General features: G+C 37.0%; 1 protein-coding gene across 1 annotated transcript; it reads left to right on the top strand.

The window, feature by feature from the left end:
• Positions 1-10744: 10744 nt before the first annotated feature.
• On the top strand, positions 10745-17997 carry LOC112089774 (putative F-box protein At5g50220). The gene is given in 3 exon segments (XM_024160532.1): positions 10745-10942; positions 17298-17753; positions 17755-17997. Coding segments are annotated over 3 exon segments (897 nt in total).
• Positions 17998-21190: the final 3193 nt, after the last annotated feature.

Genomic DNA, 21190 nt, shown 5'->3' with positions numbered 1-21190 from the left:
GTAGAGCTTAGGGTGTCGATCCACAGGGAGAATGTCTAATCTGCTAGAAACAACAAACTGGGAAGTAAGCAAACTCATAAACCAATACAAGATTTGGGGTTTTTGGTTAAGATCCTAAACTAAACTTAATCTAGTATTCACAAGAGATGCAATGCAGGATGAATTGTTAAAAGAACATCTAAAGCATATCGACTCAAACTAAAGACTCTCACACTCATAGGTGGCGATTTAGACTTCTCCGGTTTACTCTAATCGATGTATGGTGTCATTTCCAATTAGCTTCTGGGCGATTTATCTTCATCTATTTCTGGGAACCTGCATTGAACTAGAATAGACACATGTATGATTAACTAACTGTCGTCACCTTAATCAACTAATCTCTTAAATCTAGCAATTAACTCTCGCTCTCATGCTAAACTTAAGATCATGCATTAAACATTGAATTCGTCTTCTCACATCTTCTCTATAGGTAGCTTTCGACTCCTATAGCGACTATGTTCTTCTGAAGCTAGGTACGGATGATCTGATACAGCACTCTCGTGGCTCTGATCGATCCTAGGCTCAGAGAATAGGTCATGAATCTACTTTCATGCTTTACGAATGACTTAGAAGAGATGAGATCCAGAATATGGCTAAGAAAAATAGAAATCCTAATCGATATATATGCTTTTTGATATCTTCAAACAACTTGACTCTCTGGGACTAATCTACATGATGCAATGAATGATGAAAGACATATAAGAATGCAAAAGAATGAAACAGAAACGTTAATAAGATAAAAAGGAGGAAGATAAATGGATCTGGGGAAGAATCCCCATCTCCATCGCCTAACCCTAGAAAAACAAAGTTTGGTGGCTCAAAATCTCATTACAGGAGCACACACCCGTTTAGGGCTGCTAAACAATGTATTTATAGGTCCTAAAGTCTTCCAGGTCTCATTTAGGGCTTCTCTGAAGAGAAATGGCGAAGTAGGCTTTGATGTTGGGCCTTGTGGCTCGTCCTAAGGTCCACCGGGGGTGAGAGTCTTCCAGGGCAGGTAAAACATGTGTTTTCCGCGGGTGAGAGTCTTTAGGGACTGACGAACTGGGTCAACTTGTTCTCCATGTATCTTTTGATTGCACCGTTGGATCTTTGTGATGTAAAGTGCTATGGAAAGCTGGTTATCTCCTCTTGATTGTAACCAAATGTGAGCTGGATCAGACGGTGAAAAAGTCTTCATTTGAGGCTGAACTTCTGACGGTCTGACTCTGAGCTAAAAATATGGAGTTCTTCCATTTTGCCATCATATTCCCTAAGTTTCTTGAAAAGAGCTTTGAAACTACAAATACATGAAAATCATAATAAAAGTTCCTAAAACAAAGTAAAACCTTTGAAAAAGCAATTGAAATCAATGGTGAAAAGTGGTCAAAATCAGGTGTTATCAACTCCCCCAGACTTAAGACTTTGTTTGTCCTCAAACAAAACAAGATCAAATCTGGAAAAATATCATTCAACAAAAATGAGAGGAAACTCAAAAATATCAGCAACCATACTTCTAGACCTTAATTATGGACAATGCATCAATCAGATCAAGTCTAGAAAATTCTCACCGAAATACAAACATAACTAGTCCGTTAATCCGTCATGCGAAAATCCACACACTTAGAACTAACTTCCAGTCAACTAGCTCTTAACATTCATTAAAGGTTTCAGTGGTTCTCATCAAAAAGATATTAAACAAGGCATTCAAGGTTAGGTATCAAAAAGGCTTTTTAATGGTAAGGCTGATGTGTTTAGGGTTACCTTTTTTATGGAGAGACAGGACATTATGCAAAACAACAAGAGAGGATGGAATTGTAAATGCCCCCACAGTTTCAGTCACACTCTTCTTGCTTCAAGATTTCTGATCTCCTTTCTTCAGGTTTTCCTTATGTTTCCCCCAGACTTAGATTTTTGGTCCAGGTTGTGAATCCATAACTCCTTAAGTGAATACCTATTCCCTTGGCTCAAGTGATTTCGACTTCTAAAACTCTTTAGGCTTTTAGTTTACTTTCCTTTCTTCCTTTTTCTCTTTTTTCGTTATTTTTTATTTTTTAATTATTTTTTTTTAGAAAGGGAAAACTGCCTTTTGACTTGGAGTCTTAGGGAGCACGAAAATTACCTTTAAAAATGAGCTTTTCTGAGGTATCATAAGATTTCTGACACACTCCCTTCTGGTCTCTTTCAGTCTTTCTCTTGAGTGACTGAAAACTATGTTGTTTCTCCCTCTCCGGCATTTTTGCACATATCTGTCAAATTAGACTTAAAGGAATGCATGAGGTTAGAACATAATGGTTTGGGTTAAGGGTGTGGTACCAGCTAAAGATGAACTGGCCATTTAGGACAATGAAGAGTGATATCAATAAGGAAAAGATGTCCTGGATGTATATCATGATGCCTTCTTAAAACCAATGATGAAAAAATTAGATGTCAAGATTAATTCCAAGTAAAATGAGCTAGTATATCCTGGCAGAAAAGATCTTCATGAATAGAAGTCCTCTGGTGGGATTTAGTAGTGTAAGTACTCTAGCTACCATCTAGTCTAGTACTAAACCTTGAAAGAGCTTTTTATGAGTGATTGGTGTAGAAGCAAACAGGTTGGTTATCATCATCGATTTTGTCATTATTCCCTCAAAATGTTGTTGACCTTTGAAAACACTTTTTGAAACTCAAAAGACTTTGAAAAGGTTTAAGAAAATCGAAAAATTTAAAAAAGTTTAAAGAAAATGCAGAATGCAATGGCTCATGCAAGAAAAGATGGTTAGAAAAGGATGAAATCCTCTCCCAGACTGAAATCACACTGCCCCAAGTGTGAAATAAATCAGGCAATGATGAGAAATAGAGTATGTGAAAAAATTAAAAAGTTTAAGGAAAAGAAAACTTACCTGGTGGTGGTGATGCTTGATCAAACTTGGATGCTATGGATCCAAAACTGATTTGAACAAGGTGGTGGTGGTGGTGAAAGTGGCCAAGGATGAATTTGAGGTGGCCAAGGATGGATGGAAATGGCCAAGGTGGAATGGAAATGGCCAAGGTGGAATGGAAATGGCCAAGGTGGCCAGATGTGCTGGCCGCGGATGAAGGCATCTGGCCATGGTAGGACGCGCGCCGGCCGCAGTTGAGGACGTCGCGCCGCGGTAAAACAGCTGCTGGCCGAGGCCGAACCTCCTTTGGCTACAGTCAGCTCATTTTTTCTCTTTTTTTAATGGCATACTAAGGCCTGTCTAAAATAAGAAAAAAAAAAATTTAATAGAAAAAGAAAGCTTAAACAAAAACAAATAAGTACCTAAAATGGGTTGCCTCCCATCAAGCGCTTTGGTATATAGTCTTTAGCTAGACTTTGCAAAGAAAAAGACTTAGTTCAAATAGGATCTTGTCCTAAAAGAAGTCCTTTTCGAAATCCTCCTATTCTGTCTTGCAGGTTCTTCATCCCTCCAGAGTTCTTCTGGTTCAAATGCCTGGGCTATTTGCTCTCCTCTTTTGCTCTTAAGTGGTATAGCTTCATAGAAGATGTCCTTGTCGATATTGGCAAAAGAACCTTGCCTGTTGGGCCAATCCATGATGGCTCCAGCAGTTGCTAAGAAAGGCCATCCAAGAATAACTGGATAAGAGTCATCTTTGGTCTTCACTATGTATAAATCAACAGGTGCAATGCAATCTCCAATCCTTAGAGGAATGTCTCGGGTTATCCCTCTTGGTGTTGCACTTGAATCATCTGCTAGGCTAATCTTTGTCCTGGTACTTGAGATGTGCTTAATGCCAAGTCTCAAAGCAGTTGCTTTGGACATCATATTAATGCAAGCTCCAGAATCACAAAGAATATTGATGAATCTTTCACCTCTAATGTCACAAGAGATAAGAAATTGACTTTTGTCTTGAACTTTGTGCAGAGTTCGAACTGGTCTTCCTTCTTGGGCGTGTGTGAACAAATCTTTCATCTCTTGGATAGATTCTTTGCTGTCACAAAAGAAGTGGCTGATCATGTAGTCTCTACATGCTTTGGCAAACGAAATTCCTTCTGGCAGGGTCTGAACTACTTGGTAGAACTCTTCAAGTGCTTCTTTGCTAATATTGTTTGTGTAATCACTGGCTTCTTGGGGATCTTTGAGGTGGATCCTGTAAACAGATGCATCAGGTGATGATTGAGGAAAAGATAGATACCTGGCTCTTATGAAATATGTAGAGATGTTCTCCTTAGTCTCCTTGCTGTATCTAAAGAAGACTTGAAGGCAGCCTTGCTTCCAGATGTCGTCGAATGCGAGATAGAGAGGAATGGACTTCACAAACTTGTTGAATTTGATCAGTCTCTCTCTGGATATGCTCTTGGTTATTGGTTCTGTGTTGTCATCAGATGAATCATCCCTAGGGTTTGGATCTTTTACAAACAAACCATACTCTTCATCTTCTGAGAATTGCTCTTGAAGCTCATTGTCACAAGTGTAAACCATGATGCAAGATGCATAAGTGTTGGATTCTTCCTTTTCCTTTGATGCTTGTGGAGTGATTGAGAAGACAGCTTGGTCAAACAACCTAGGTCTGGTCACATGAGGTCGGTTTTCTGATGAACAAGCTTCAGAAAGAGGTTGAAAACTCTCCCAGTCTGAGAAGTTCTGCTCCACCGTGGGTGAGGAGTTCGGAGCCGCGGTGGGAGTGGCTCTGGCCACGGGTGAAGAGCTCGCAGCCACGGTCAGCTCCCTCCGGCTCTCCATGCTTGCTTCTTCAATCTCTTCTTCTCCATTGTTGTTCTCTTGCTTCCAGTGGTTGTCAGGCACGTCTTGGGTATCCAAATCATTGATTCCAGAGTTCAGATCACACTCCTTATGATCTTTAGAAAGTTTTTCAACTTTCTCTTCTACTTCATCCAAAGCATAGACAACTTTGTCTAAAGTAGCATCAAGCTCTTCTGTGTTGTTTTCAACCTTTGCTACGCCTTGCCACAGCTCCAATGTATAGTCGTAGATCTGGTTTTTGCTTTCATTCAGCTCCTTATCCAAGTCATTGATCTTGAAGGTTAGGGTTTGCAGCTCTCTTTCGTTTTGCCGAATGTTGAACTTGTTTTTGTCTTGTTCTTCCCTGACAGACTCTATTCTCTGATCCAACACGTCATTAGCTTTGGTTCTCTGATCCTCTAGTGTCTTCACATGCTCAGAGAGTTCATCAAACCTTTTGTTAAGGCCGATGATCACATCATCTATCCTTGTTCGCAGGGCAGCATCGATGAGGGCTTGGGAGGCAAGGAACTGGTTCAGCTTGGCTTCCAATCGATTTATCAGGATATTAATTTGATTGTTCTCATAGTTCTGGTACAGAATCTGATGAGGAAGAGGATGAGATGGTCGACGGTTCACCAGGTGTGGCAAATAGGGCTTATCTCGGTGGAGGTCGCGAGTCTCCATGGTGGTGGTTTGGATTAGGGTTCCGAAGATGATGATCAAAATCACGCCTGGAGGGTGATTCACATGCGCAGGGAGCTTCACACAGGTCGTAGGACCTTTGCTCGGGGTTAGGGTTTCTCCTTGAATGATCCATGCTTCAAAGGTTTCTGAAACTAGGGCAAACAGAAGAAAGAATAAGCAGAAAAAGAAAAAGTTAGGGTGTTTATGAATTTGGTTTACTTCTTATGTTGCTTTCGCAGAAACTCGACATATATATAGTCGTCAGCAGCTTCAACCTCCCAGGTTTAGACCTCCAGCGACTTCATGCCTCCCCGGAAACGGCGCCAAAAACTTGATGGGCTTGCGGGCCTATAGTTGTTTCTTAACAAGCCCGTTGGTCCTCTAAAAGTTTTAATTTTATAAAACCCTAGTGTCTGCAAGTGCACAGATGTACGTTGTAGGACTTAGGGTGTCGATCCACAGAGAAGATGTCTAATCTGCAAGAAACAACAAACTGGGAAGTAAGCAAACTCATAAACCAATAAAAGATTTGGGGTTTTTGGTTAAGATCCTAAACTAAACCTAATCTATTATTCACAAGAGATGCAATGCAGGATGAATTGTTAAAAGAACATCTAAAGCATATCGACTCAAACTAAAGACTCTCAAACTCATAGGTGGAGATTTAGACTTCTCCGGTTTACTCTAATCGATGTATGGTGGCATTTCCAATTATCTTCCGGGCGATTTATCTTCATCTGTTTCTGCGAATCTGCATTGAACTAGAATAAACACATGTATGATTAACCAATTGTCGTCACCTTAATCAACTAATCTCTTAGATCTAACAATTAACTATCGCTCTCATGCTAAACTTAAGATCATGCATTGAACATTGAATTTGTTTGCCCACATCTTCTCTATAGGTAGCTTTCGACTCCTATAGCGACTATGTTCTTCTGAAGCTAGGTACGGATGATCTGATATAGCACTCTCGTGGGTCTGATCGATCCTAGGCTCAGAGAATAGGTCATGAATCTACTCTCATGCTTTACAAATGACTTAGAAGAGATGAGATCCAGAATATGGCTAAAAACAATAGAAATCCTAATCGATATATATGCTATTCGATATCTTCAAACAACTTGACTCTCTGGGACTAATCTACATGATGCAATGAATGATGAAAGACATATAAAAATGCAAAAGAATGAAACAGAAAAGTTAATAAGATGAAAAAGAGGAAGAACAATTGATCTGGGGAAGAATCCCCATCTCCATCGCCTAACCCTAGAAAAACAAAGTTTGGTGGCTCAAAATCTCATTACAGGAGCACACACCCGTTTAGGGCTCCTAAACAATGTATTTATAGGTCCTAAAGTCTTCCAGGTCTCATTTAGGGCTTTTCTGAAGAGAAATGGCAAAGTGGGCTTTAATGTTGGGTTTTGTGGCTCGTCCTAAGGTCCACCAGGGGTGAGAGTCTTCCAGGGCAGGTAAAACATGTGTTTCCCATGGGTGAGAGTCTTCTGGGACTGGTGAACTGGGTCAACTTGTTCTCCATGTATCTTTTGATTGCACCGTTGGATATTTGTGATGCAAAGTGCTATGGAAATCTGGTTGTCTCCTCTTGATTGTCTCCAAATTTGAGCTGGAACGGACGGTGAGAAAGTCTTCATTTGAGGCTGAACTTCTGACGGTCTGACTCTGAGCTAAAAATGTGGATTTCTTTCATTTTGCCATCATATTCCCTAAGTTTTTTGAAAAGAGCCTTGAAATTACAAATAAAATCATAATAAAAGTTCCTAAAACAAAGTAAAACCTTTGAAAAAGCAATTCAAATCAATGGTGAAAAGTGGTCAAAATCAAGTGTTATCAACTGTATCTCGCCATATCAGCCAAATTCTACCCAACTGATGATGATCATAATTGTTTAAAAACGACCACCCTGGAAAAACCGCAGAGACTATTTCCTCCGCTATACTTTCTTGAATCCGAATTTCAAGCAATGCACCAAAAAAAAATTATTCTCTTTACACCACATCCTCACCACATTTTGCTTCCTTTTTTATTGAAACCTCTAATGTTCCAGAAGAATCCAAACATTAATGATGAGGTTTTCTAGACTTGTTTTTTTTTTCTTGTTCATCTTACACGAACTCGATGATGAGGCTGAGCAATGAACAACATTAACAAACTTGTGGGACGATTTCGATCCTCGAGGCAGGGAGACTCTGCGGCCTGCAATCTGCTTGGATTTATCCTCCACCTTGTGTTGTCTAGTTTCTGCATTATTTGGTAGTGCCTCCCCTGTAGGTTGAGCTTCTACCTCCTCATTACCATCTCCCTCTGGCTCCTTCTCCTGTTCCGCAATAGATGCATATCGCAAGCCTGAACTCTGCACTTCATCTACCTCTGCTTCTACGATAACCTTTTTTTACTTTCCTCCTTGCCGTAGACTGAACCTCTTGCCGGTTATCAAAAGAGTCTGATGCACTTCTCTTATCTCCAGCGTCTACTTTAGTCCCCAAAGGTGTTTCTGCAACATTCTCCTCCGACTGAGTTACCAGATCCTCTTTTGTTTTGCTCGGGGAATTGACTTGTTCCACTGCCACATTGCTTCTATCTGGATTGCGTCTGAAGTAGCCTCATGCGTTGGAGTTCTAGGTTCCCTTTGCAAGATCACCTTGTCTCCTGGCATTGCCTTGCACTCTGCAATAACATGACCCCATTTACCGCATGACATGCATCAAGGAGGCAGCTATGGGAACTCATAATATACGATCGTTTCCACCACTGTTCCTTATTTGAGACTGAAATACTCCGGCAACTTTTACTTCAGATTGACCTCAACAAAAACCCTCGTCTCCTCAAAATTCTTGGCCCACAACGTATCCGGATGAAGCTTCTTTGGTTCCGGACTCGTAAAAAAGCTTAATCCTTTCCATGTGAACATTGTTCTAGGAACATTCCGTAGAACTATCCACATTGAAATGCTGGGAGTTGGAATCGAGGACTGTCTGCATATCGAATTGAGTACAATAATAGCAAGAAGTCATGAGGTTTGTTTTTCAAAAAATTTTAATGCGATTACCCTTGCATTGCATTGAGTTATATTTCCTTAGATAGTTACTATATTTCTTTTTCTCTAGATTAGGATAGTTACTATATTGTCTCTTTTTCTAGGATTTGGATTAGGTTATCTCTAGCAATGTATATATAATGAAATGTTATTAATTTTACCCTAATTTTTATTACACGTCTTTAATCAACTTTCTTTAACTGTGTTGCCAAATTTTCCCACTAATTGAGAAGCGCTAAAAAAATCCTAAATATTTATCCATCTCCTCCACTCCCTATCAAAACCGTTCACTTCCCTTTTAATTGAAGTGATTTGTTTTTTTTTTTTCAGTTTCCACACTTCCCTTTAATTGAAGCCACTTGTTTGTGTTTCAGTTCTGAGATCTCATTTGAAGGTAATTCTATTAATACTGGATTTTTAGAAGTTAATCTAGAGTTGAATTCCTCTCTTGAATCTGTGATCCTCTCTTGAATCTGCTGTGTAGATATGGAAGAGCCATATTTGGATTATACAACTTTACCTTTGCTGCATCTTAGGTATCAAAATAGAGCTAAATGGTATGGAACTTTTTGGGACTTCTCTTATCTATAGATATCAAAAATAATTTGGCGTACTCTATCCGAAACAAACAGAATACGAGGATTTATAATTAAAATCTTGTAGGTGTGCACGAAAGAATGAATATTTAATGAACTAATCCTGATATTTTGACGAGACTTGGAAGCTAGATCTAATTGTGACCATCATTACGTTAGTAAGTAAAATAGTGTACACTACGTAGGTATATTCGGGGAGAACACAAGTTCTCCACATTGATAGGAGCAATAAAATGACTAGAACACAAGCTTGTATTAAATGACTAGAATTAGTCTTTTATCATTTATTTTTTTGGTTTTTTATTTTAGGCTGCTGCAGCTGCTTCTGGGTTTTCTAAACAAAATCTTATTTTTGGATTTAAAGCACTAAGTATGGTTTTATCATCGGTTGATGCCTCTCCAAGTCAAGCAAAACCTTTTGAACAAGCAGAGTTGATAACACATTGTTTGCAAGAATTAGAAACTGAACTGAAACGGAGCTGGAAGAAAATCTACAAATTCAGAAAATGCTTGAATCTATGGAAAAAATTTGTTGAGTCCTTTGCAAATCAGAATGCAGAGATCAAATTCCACCACATCCACCACCAAGCAAATCCAAGTAATCTAGTTATAGTTCTAATTATTTTTTTAGTATTAGTTTGTATTTTATCGAGTTATGTTTCTTACTTATCTGGACTTTAACCTCATATACTCTTTTTCAGATTAAAAAATTTTACACACTCATCTTTTATTCTACATACTCCTCTTATTTTCTCCTTCTTTTTTACCCATTTTTTTTAAATGGACCCCATAAATTTTTTACCTCTTTCTCTCTCTTTAAACCAAACCAATCCCACACCAATTAATATTGGTTTTAATTCAGACTCATCCAACCCAACCACCAAACCACAATCAATTTTAAAGGGATACACTCTTCTTCTTCTTTCTTTCCTCCTCTCTCGTTATGTAAAAAAAAAAACGAGTTTTCTTCCAAAACTCTGGAAGCTTCAGCGATCTGTAACTTTCGACAAACACATATCTGACAGCGTTTCTTCAGCTGCTCTCGACGACCCTGAATGTTATTTGAAGGTAAATTCTTCCCATTTCAACAAAAAAAACGAGTTAGGGTTAAAAAATTATGTTTGTGATTTTTTCTGTTAGTAAACTTTATGTATACGTCTATTCAGGCTTTACATTGGTTATTTAAGTAGATTATAGTACTAGAATACCTATGAATCTTTCGGAATCGTCGATCTGAATCGATATATTCTATAAGTAACCAGAAGCTTTTAGTACCACTAGTATTACTTAGACAACTGGTGCAACTGGTACTACTGGTGTAAAAAAACGAGGTTATGCGTTTAGGGTTTAGAAATTATGTTTGTGATTTTTCCTGTTAGTAAACTTTATATATACGTCTATTCGGGCTTTACATTGGTTATTTAAGTAGATTAGAGTACTAGAATACGTATGAATCTTTCGGAAACGTCGATCTGGATCGATCTATTCTATAAGTAACCAGAAGCTTTTAGTACAACTGGTATTACTTAGACAACTGGTGCAACTAGTACTACTGGTGTACAACGATAAATATTTTCTAATGGTTTTTATTTTTCTTTAAGGGAATGATGAGTAACACTCGATGCACAATCATATGTTTTGATTCGGGGGGATGTTATTCAAAGGACGGTGAATACATGAGGTGGAACTCAGAAGAGGTTGAAATTCATACTTTAGTGATAAAGACATCTATGGAGGAGATCACTTACAATGGACTGGTTGATAGAATTTGCAAAAAGCTTATGGTAGATGGAGCTATGACGCAGCTTAGACTTAGCTATTTTCCACTGATATTGGATCCCAAGAAGCCATCATATGTTCGGAATGATGGCAAGGTTTATCTGGTTGATATGAGAAATAAAAGTTGCAGTTATGCAAGACGTTTGATATCGACAAGTATCCGTGTGTGCATGCAATAGCAGCTGCTATCTTTATGAGTGGGGAGAGGGAGCTCCATCTACGTGAATTTTTCTCCCATTATTATTGGATGGAACATTGGTCGTTGGCTTACTGCAGGACGATCTATCCAGTCCCCCATAAAGATGACTGGGTTGTTCCTGACCTTATCCGAGCAAAATGTATATTTCCTCCAGAAATAATTAAGAAAAAACGACGCATCAACACAATTAGGCATCCATCAGTTGGAGAACATCGAGGGAGAGGAAGAGGAAGAAGCGGAGGAAGAGGAGGAGGAAGAGGACTAGGAGCATGGTTGTTTAATGATCCTAAATTACCAGAACAAGAGGAAGCAGAATAGGAATCGCTGGTGATGTTTAGGTACAACTAGTATAACTATCAGGTACAACTAGTGTGTACTTGAACTTCTTTTTTTTCATTTTTTCGTTATTTAAAATACCGCATTTCGGAAAACAGTATGTGTTTAAAGACTCTATTTCATATTTATTTTGATGAAGTAAATCCAACTTGATGCATTTTTGAATATTGAGAACATAAAAATCATATTTTCATAACATCTACCTTATACTTCTATGGCAACTATTACAACTAATGCTATATAGTTATAAGAAATTAACAAAAAACATAATTTTATACATTTTATTATATATATGTTTCTTAAATGTCTTATTATTACCTATTTTCAAAAGTGCAACTAATTTCTAGTACAATATAACTAATAAAATTATTTTATCTATGAAAGTACAACTCTGTGTAATAGAACAAAATAGAGTACACTTGGGTACAACTTTGTGTATTATTTGACGGCACAACAAAAGTAATTAATTATTTTTATAATTATTTTGTCGGCGCTCGTGCAATTTGACGGCGCACATGTGGCTTTTTTTTTAGTTTTATATAATTATAAAAAGAATATTTTCTATTATTATATTATTATATTTAAAGTTTCTTTTTTTAAGTGTTAATCAATACTATTTATAAAGGTTTATAAGATTATTTATAAGAGTTTATAAAAATTCTTATAAGGGTTTATATATCTAAATAAAAGTATGTTATATCAAAATTCTTCTATAAAACTACTAAAACATTTAGTACAACATATCCATAAAGTCAAAAATCAAAACTAACAAGCAAATATTCAAATTATGTAATCAAAATTATATTTAATAAAAAAATAAAATTAAAACAAAAATATAGTATGGTACATTAAAGTTCTTCTTTTAACTATTAAAACATTTAGTACAACATATTCATAAAGCCAAAAATCAAAACTAACAAGCAAATATTTAAATTATGTAATTAAAATTATATTTTAAAAAAAAATGAAAGTTAACACAAAGAGATAGTGTGGTATATTAAAGTTCTTCTATAAAGCCATTAAAACATTTAGTAGAACATATCCATAAAACCAAAAATCAAAACTAACAAGTAAATATTTGTGTATAATTTGTAAATTAAAAAATAATGACTGTTGTTTGTAATTAATAACAAAATAAAAATTATATATTTAAAATATTTTTATTTTAAGAAAAAATATTATGTTATAATTAAATTTTTGTATCACTAAAATGATTTATACAGAATATTAATGTTATATTTATTTTTAGTTACAGATTTAATCAATGAATAAATAACAAACTAACAACACCAGTTGTACGCGATAATACCAGTTGTACTAACCAAAAAAATCTGAAAACATAATTGAATTAATAAACCTTCTACTGGTTTCTGAATCCTGTTTCACCAAACATAAAATAATAAACCTTCAACTTTTAACATAAATCATCTACTAGTTTCACCAAAAACCATCAACTAGTTTCACCAAAAACCATCAACTAGTTTCAACAAAAACCAAAACAAACTTGTTTCTTCTACTTCTTTTTTGCAGCCTCTCGTTTCTTCCTTTCTGTTGGTGCATCATTTTCGAAAGGAGTGGATATATGCCTCGATGGTTTACCCTTTAAGCCTAGAAAATACCTGTTCGGCGACGACGGAAGAGTGAAAACGGAGCTGCGTTGAAGTTTTTTCTCTGTAGATCGAATTGAAGAGAATGAGTGGAGATTTCTGGATTTAAGTCGAAAAGAGAGGAGTCGTGTTTGTTCGGGACTGATCGAACAGGAATGAGAAGATGGAATTGATTCACGACTGATGAGAGTTGCTCGTCGATGGCTCAATTTAGAGTTTGTTCATCGTGAGTTGAAGAGAGTTATGGAGGAATGAGGGATTTTTTAATTTTGGGATGGTTTAAACAAATTAAACCGGTTATTATTGATTGATATTGGTTTAATTGGTTATTTAAATTGGATCTGGGTCTGGGTCTGGATAGTTTGATTTAGAGAGATTGGATCTGTAATTCTGCATTTTCTTTAAGGGTTTTTATGTCTTTTTTATGCTTTTTCGTATTAAAAAGAAAATCAAAAAGAAATGGAAGATTGAGGGAGTATATGAGAATGAGAGATTTAAGGGAGGAGTATTTGAGGTTAAGGTCCTACTTATCTTTAGTATTGTTTTTTTTTGGTATTTTACTAAGATTATTTCCTTTAAGTTTGTTTGTGTAACTTTGTTTTGGATGTTGGTTGGTTAATTAATATTATCAATTGCTTATTATATATTTGTTTGATAGTTTATTGTATATTATTTATTATATAAGAAAATATGGCTATAATTAAATTAGAAATATTTTATAATTTTGTGACAATTTGTAAAAAAAAACGTCACCATATAATTAATTTGTGACAATTATGTGATTATTTCTTGTCATAGTTTGTGACCTAGTTGTGATAGTATTAGTCACTAAATTATGTTGTTTTATGACTTTAGTTTCATCACTAACTAGACTTGTATCCGCGCATACGCGCAGATTTTGTTTCACATAATATTTTAAAAAAATGTGTTTGTGTTGATATATATATATATATATAGTTAATTATAAGAATATGATAATTTATTTGATTGTTTAGTATTAGGTTTTTTAAAAATAAATTCTTTGTAAAACAAATAACTTTTTTAAAGGATTTTGAAATATGGTAATTAGGAAAATTATTCTACTATTCTAAAAATTATAAACATGTTATAAGTAAAAAAGACGTAGATAAAAGTCATATTTTTTTGGTTGAATTGCTTGAAAACATATAATTACCTCCAATTTTTAATGTTCTCAAATTTATGACATGTACAATTGCCTAGATTCTGCAAAAACCACGCTATACTTTATGTTTCACAATAAAATGCAGCTATAATAATATCATATTTGACCCATAAAAACCGCCAAATCTTTGAATGAAGATAACGCTACATCTTTACATTTTTTCATACAACAAGCTTCGAAAAAAGTGTTTATGATAAGGATAAGCCAGAAGAAAAGTATCAAGTTAGTATAAAAATTATTAAAAATTTTTAGACGAATACCAAAAAGTTAGAAATGTAAAAAGTTAAAAATATTGTTTATTTATTTTTGTTAGAAATGTGAAAAGCCTTAATATTAATGTAACTTAATAGTTATGAACATAAATACATATGAAATAAATATTAAATAGAATAGTTAAATTAGAAGTAGTGGTATTAATTAGTTTTTAATTTTCTATTTTAAAATTTATGATTTATTAATTAGTTGAAAGGACATGTGTCCTCTATTCAAATGTTGATGTGGCAGCATGATGGAGAGAGTTCACCTAAAATCATATATATGATTGTGACGGGTTATGTGAAACTATTTTGGTCGCAATTTATGACAAATTTGTGACTTAAATATAGTAATAATTTGTGATAAATATGTGATAATTTTTTTGTCACAATTTGTTATGTAATTGTAATAGTATTTTTGACACGAATTATGTCGTTTTTGTAACTGTTTAAATTTCGTCACAAAGTGTTACACGAGTTGTTACCGTTCTTATTCGTCACAAATTGTTATAACGTTTTTGTAACAGAAATAAGTTTGTGACAATTGTATTGTGATATTTTCGTCGCAATAGAAAACTTGTGAATATATATATATATTATTACATAAAATGTTGTAATAATAATCAATTTTTTTTAGTGTTGGCACTGTAATCTCCGGTTGTGCTGCTTCCACTACAGAACTCCACTTTGAAACAATCATTGGAATATCCAATGATTTTAATGCTCTACATTCCATGTTGCAAAACTCTTTTCCTGATTGATGCATCAGGAATTTTAAATTTCACGGTGGTTCCATCCACCACAAATACGTCTACTTTGATCGATTGATCTCTCAATAGATCTTGTTCACCGTCATATGGATCATACCCACATAAGGTGCTTTAGACACAAACTTCTTTACAATACAATCTTCCCATAAAAGAGGGGCGTTTTCAAATACACTAGCATGAACTCTGATCGTTTCCACTCCTGTCTACTTCCTCCACCACAATCTCATATCTCTGCAGTCAATCCTTATCAGCTGCCACCGATGACCAGGATCTTCCTCTGTTCACTTTATCTCCCTCATCTGCCGCAACAATCGCTGGTGCACTCTCTGTCACCTCCCGAGCCTTCTTCCCACGTTGTTGATTTTCCATTACCACCTGCTCCACCAGTGCTTCTTGGATATCCTCCACCAGCTTCTCGCCTTTCTCTGTGGTACCACTTGTTCCAGCGCCGTCATGCCGTTTGAGCCCTAGCTTGGGCTGAAATCCACCAGAAACCTTAGATCGCCCTTTGTGTCGCCTCTCCTTGCTGACGTGTCGCTTTGAGGACAGAGAGTTGTTGCAACGGTGCTCGTTCACCAATTAGATCCACTAACTTCCCAATGGAAGTACAGTGATCTAACACCAAATATGAAACAGCACCATATATTAACATAAATCATCAAATAGCAATAATTAAAAATAGAAGAAGTGTAATACGTATGGTTGAGTTATCGGTTATTACCTTTGGTTTTAGTGTATTTAATCTTCCTTTGTATCACATTCCCTTGAATGAAGGTTTATGATTTTTTTCCCAATTGTGATTTCTCCCTAACGTTATCTCATGGAGAATCTTGTAAAATTCTTTATATGTCTTTTTGCTGATCTGTTAGCAATTCGTTGCATCTCATCTTTCCTCAAGGCATGAAAGCTCGTGGATGGTGGCTCAAAAGAATCACCGCACTAAGTCGATAATGTTCATTTCAATCTTATATGTGATTATGGTGGCTCAAAAGAATCACATACATCTCGCTGTCTTTTTTTTTTTTTTGGCAGGGATAACAATATAGGTTACCCAAAGAAGTATGAGTTGTATGATATCTCCTAAAATTGTAATTAATGGGTCAATTTCAACTCCAAGAACTTGAGACAGGAGAAAGAAGTATTTAATCTATTGTTATTCTAACTCTGCTTTGTTTCCTAACTTTCACTGTTTTGACAATGGTTTGGTTTGTCTCTCAAGATAACCATTAATAACGTCCTCTGTAATGATTTGAATCTATCCAGTAAAAAAAACCTTAATAGAAAACCTTTTTTTTTTGACAACGATAAATCTTTTTTGATTTCCTTTTAAGGTTTTTTTTTTTTTGTTTTGATAATGGTTTGTCTCTCAAAGAAAATCTTTTCTTTTTTTGGACAACGATATATCTAAAAAAAAATAAAACAAACAAACCATACACATATATTGTTCTTCCAAGTCTTGGGTTTTACAAAACAGAGACGTAATGAAGAAAGGAAACGAATATTATCCAATAACAAATTCACCAGGTTCCTTTATGATCACAACATTATCCTCTATAAAATCGGTACTTGCATTCCTGTTCGCATCGGCGACACAACGTCTTCATTCCACCGGAAAAAAGTCCGGGGACGTCAATAGATCTAGTGGTGGACATACTTAAAAAACTCCCTCCAAAATCTCTTGTGAGGTTCCGATGCGTCTCGAAGCAATGGTCATCAATTATTAACAGCCGCAGAGACCTCCTTGACTCAATCGTGACTCCTTCTTTGGCTCAGCCGCAGCGTACACACATCATCTTCCATCACTGTACGGATAAACCTTTCTTCACCTTCACGTCAACTAACCAAAAGATCGCTGATACGAATCAATACTCTATTGAGCTTTTCTAAGCCCATGTCCAACTCCCCCTAATTAGTATGATATTGTCCGCTTTGAGCCCATTTGGCAAACCCCGCACGGATTTGTTTTTGGACTCCTTCCCAAAAAGTCTCATACTAATTAGAATTGGACATTACTTATATACTAGACTATATTGGTCTAAACTTCCGATGTGGGACTTTGGATTGATTCCTAACATATTCATCCCTACATTAACGCGATCAGACACTTATCTACGTCCGCGGTTTGATTCTTTGTTGGTCACACGGTTATGCTTCGATTGCTATATACAACCCTACCACGAGACAGGCCCTTTGCTTACCGGAGCAGAAGTCCATGCACCTAAAGAGGAACACTTACTTCTTTGGATACGACCCTCTCGAGAATCAATACAAAGTTTTGAGCCTACGAGAACAGTGTATGGAAGCTTGTCAAGTTTTCACATTGTCAGTTCCAACGGCTACAAACAAGTGGAGAAACATAAAAGGCATTGGACATCACTATCCAATAATACCTGCTATTTGCATCAACGGGGCTATCTATTACAGAGCAAGGACTAAAGAATTTTGTCTTACATATGTATTGATGAGTTTTGATATTAGGTCTGAGAAGCTTGATCAGGTCAAGGCTCCTGAAACACTGAGGAATCACCGTTCTAGTCTAATTAACTACCATGGGAACTGGGAAGTTAGGATTCATGTGTTGCCAGAAGGGCGTTGAAATTTGGGTTATGGAGCATACTGAGAAGACACAAGAATGGTCCAGGATTTTCTTTTACGAGCAGATGGTGGATTTCAAATATTGGTCGGGCACGGGTGTTACTCATGGTGGTGAGATAGATTTTGTCACTAATCGGGCCCGGTATGATAAGATAAAACCAACGGTAAGAGAAAACAGAGTAACAAGAGGATCAATGTTCGAATAAACATGGATTCTCGTTCTCACAGCTAAAGAATCCGTGGAAGAAGAATGAATTCTACGGCGAGCTTGAGCAAACATACCAACAGAGAGAAAATAGAGAGAGAAAGTACTTTTTTTATATGATAATATTCTGCAGAGGTTTTACAATCCCCATATAACAATACCGTTCTGCTTTTTACATCGAATACGACAAATTTAAAAGATAAAATATCAAAAGCAACGTAAAAGTATCTTCCCACATGGCTGCTGACGTGGATTAATTCATTTTCTGTATCAAATCTTCCCCTTTCAAGAGAACCTTGTCCTCATGGTTTAAAATCTGGAAAACGGCGAAGTAACTCAAAGAGTATCTCCCACGTAGCTTCTTCCACCGGCTGTTTAGTGCACTTAACCAAGACCATTATTGCCGCCTTTCCCTGACGCTTAACCATCTTCCGTTCCAGTATACGTTCAGGTTCAGTCACCAACACATCTTCGGGTGCATCAGGAAGGTGAGTAGAAGTGGTGACATTACCAACACGAAGTTTCAGTTGAGAAATGTGGAAAACCGGATGGATTTTTGAAGAGGGTGAAAGTTCCAACTTGTAAGTGACCTTTCCACAACGATCCAGAACCTTGTAGGGACCAAAGTACTTCGGAGAAAGCTTCTGATTCGGACTCATGACCACTGATTGTTGTCGGTATGGCTTGATGTCGAGCAAAAGCGGGGTTATTGTTTTCGTTTTACTAAGCTTCAGGTTTTAAATTTATAACCCCTAAATGTCTGCAAGTGCACAGATGTGCGCTGTAGTACTTAGGGTATCGATCCACAGAGACTTAGTTGTTTCCGTACGAATTCACTGCAACGCTTAAATCAGACTAGAACTAAACAGGTTTTGGTTTCGGTTTTTGGTTGTCACTAAATCTAAACTAGAAAGCAAGTAAAAACTAAAGAGCAATTGAAAACGAAAGCAAATAAAAGCAAGTAAAATCGATTAAACAAAAGCGAATGAAGGCAAGTATATAGCGATTGAAAAGCAAATAGAATTGAAGGTTGTAAGCAATTAAAGACAAACGTTGGGGCTCAAGGGGTTTCGCAGGGGTTCATGGACTAAGCTATGTCGATTTTAAATAAGTGATAAAGGTAATCAACTACGTATGTTCTAGAACTCAAGGCACGGAAGTATGAATAGCCTACTTTCGCAACACTAAACAACTATCTCTCGCAACCCTTATCAGTAGGTTTCCACTCTGATTCTGGAAGGGAGAAGATGCAATAGCAGAACAAGACTCATCAATATTCACAACTCAAGTACAGGTAGGTTTCCAATCCTATAGAAAAATTGCTCGTTTCACCCTAGTTCAGACAATCAATGAAAGCTTTCGCAACATATCATATCAGATCGGCTTCTAAGTGGCCAACAGAGAATCACGCAGTAAGATTAAAGGCAAACAAAGAACATCTAGAAGATTATAAATCCTAAATCTATCGATTCATAAGCAAAGACACATGAAATTCCTTTTGAAAAATCCCTTTAAACCCAACTGGGTAACTACTCAAACATATTGTAACAAAGCATCATAAACGAAATTGAAAGTGCAGGAAACTAAAGAAAAGAAGGAAGAAAAACGAAGAACAGAGTTGCAGGTGGAGGCGCGATAATGCTCTCCAGCGGCGGCTCCTTCTTCGGGATCGACGGCGGCGGCTCCTTCTTCGGGATCGACGGCGGCGGCCTCCTCTCTAGGGTTCCACGAAATCTCTCTCTCTTTCTATCTTATGTCGTCTCCTCACCTTTAGGAATGATCTAAAGGGGGTATTTATAGCTTCTGGGGTGGTTGTGGACACTTAAGGCTTCAAAAATAACGAAAGGAATTGATCTGGGCTTTAATTAAGTCGTCGGGAAAGTGAATGACCAAGTTCCGCGGTCGCTGTGGCTCTACCCACGGGAAAATGGGTGTTGGCCGCGGTCCCGGCTCGTGGTCTTCTTCTGGAACTGCATTTTCTGTTATTCTTGCATCGAGAGTATCTGAATATCTAACCGTTGGATTGTCTCCAAACCAAGTGCATTAGAAAGCTGGTTGGATCCTCTATGTTGTTTCAAATTTTGGGGGTGATCAGACAGTGAGAAGGTTTTCATCGCTTGTCATACTTCTGACGGCCTGCATTTATCCAAAATTGCTCATTTGTTCCAAATTGCATATCTTTTGCCCAAGTTTCCTGTAAAGTCTTTTGAAACTCTAAAACATTGAAAACACTTTAAAAACCATAGAAACCATAGTTAAAACACCTGCATAAGATACAATTATGATCCATAAAAGTGGTCAAAATACGGTGTTATCATGGCTGCAGCTTCACATAAACAAAGTCTCCAATCTCCAACTCTCGTTCAGTCCTGTGTTGATCTGCGAATTGTTTCATTCGATGCTGAGCCCGTAAGAAATGAAACTTCAGAATCAACATCATTCTCTCACGTTCTTATAGATTCTTAGCAACAACAGCAACTTTAGATTCACCCGGGAGATAAGGCAAATGTTGAGGTGGTGTCTGACCATAAACTGCCTCGTAAGGAGTCATGTCGATGGAAGAATGGTAATTAGTGTTGTACCAGAATTCTGCAAGTGGCAACCATTTACTCCACATCGTCGGTCTGTCACTGCACATACATCGGAGGTAACTCTCCAAGCAACGGTTAACAACCTCAGTCTGTCCATCACTTTGGGGATGATGGGCGCTCGACATCTGAAGAGCAACACCCTGCAATTTGAAAAGAACCTGCCAAAACTCGCTCAAAAAGACTGCATCTCTATCACTTACGATCAACTGAGGGAGGCCATGTAGCTTGTAAACATTGTCAAGGAACGCTTGAGCCACAGAGAGAGCCGTGTATGGATGAGACAAGGCCACAAAGTTAGCTGCTTTACTCAACCTATCGACGACCACCAGAATTACAGACTTGCTGAATGAAAGAGGTAAACCATCAATGAAGTCGAGAGAGATGTCTGTCCAATTGGTCTCAGGAATAGGCAGAGGCTGCAAGAGACCAGGGTACACAGAAGTGTTGTACTTGCATTTCTGACAGACATCACAACTCCTGATAAAGGTCTGAATATCCTTGGACATGCCCTTCCAGTAGAATAATCCTTTAACCCGTTGTAGAGTAACTTCCCTGCCTGAATGACCCCCGGAACCTGAGCTGTGTAACCAGTCCAGAATAGCA

This window comes from Eutrema salsugineum, unplaced genomic scaffold (assembly GCF_000478725.1).
Source record: "Eutrema salsugineum unplaced genomic scaffold, Eutsalg1_0 scaffold_11, whole genome shotgun sequence".
Lineage (NCBI taxonomy): Eukaryota > Viridiplantae > Streptophyta > Magnoliopsida > Brassicales > Brassicaceae > Eutrema > Eutrema salsugineum.
This window is presented reverse-complemented; position numbering and strand designations above follow the sequence as displayed.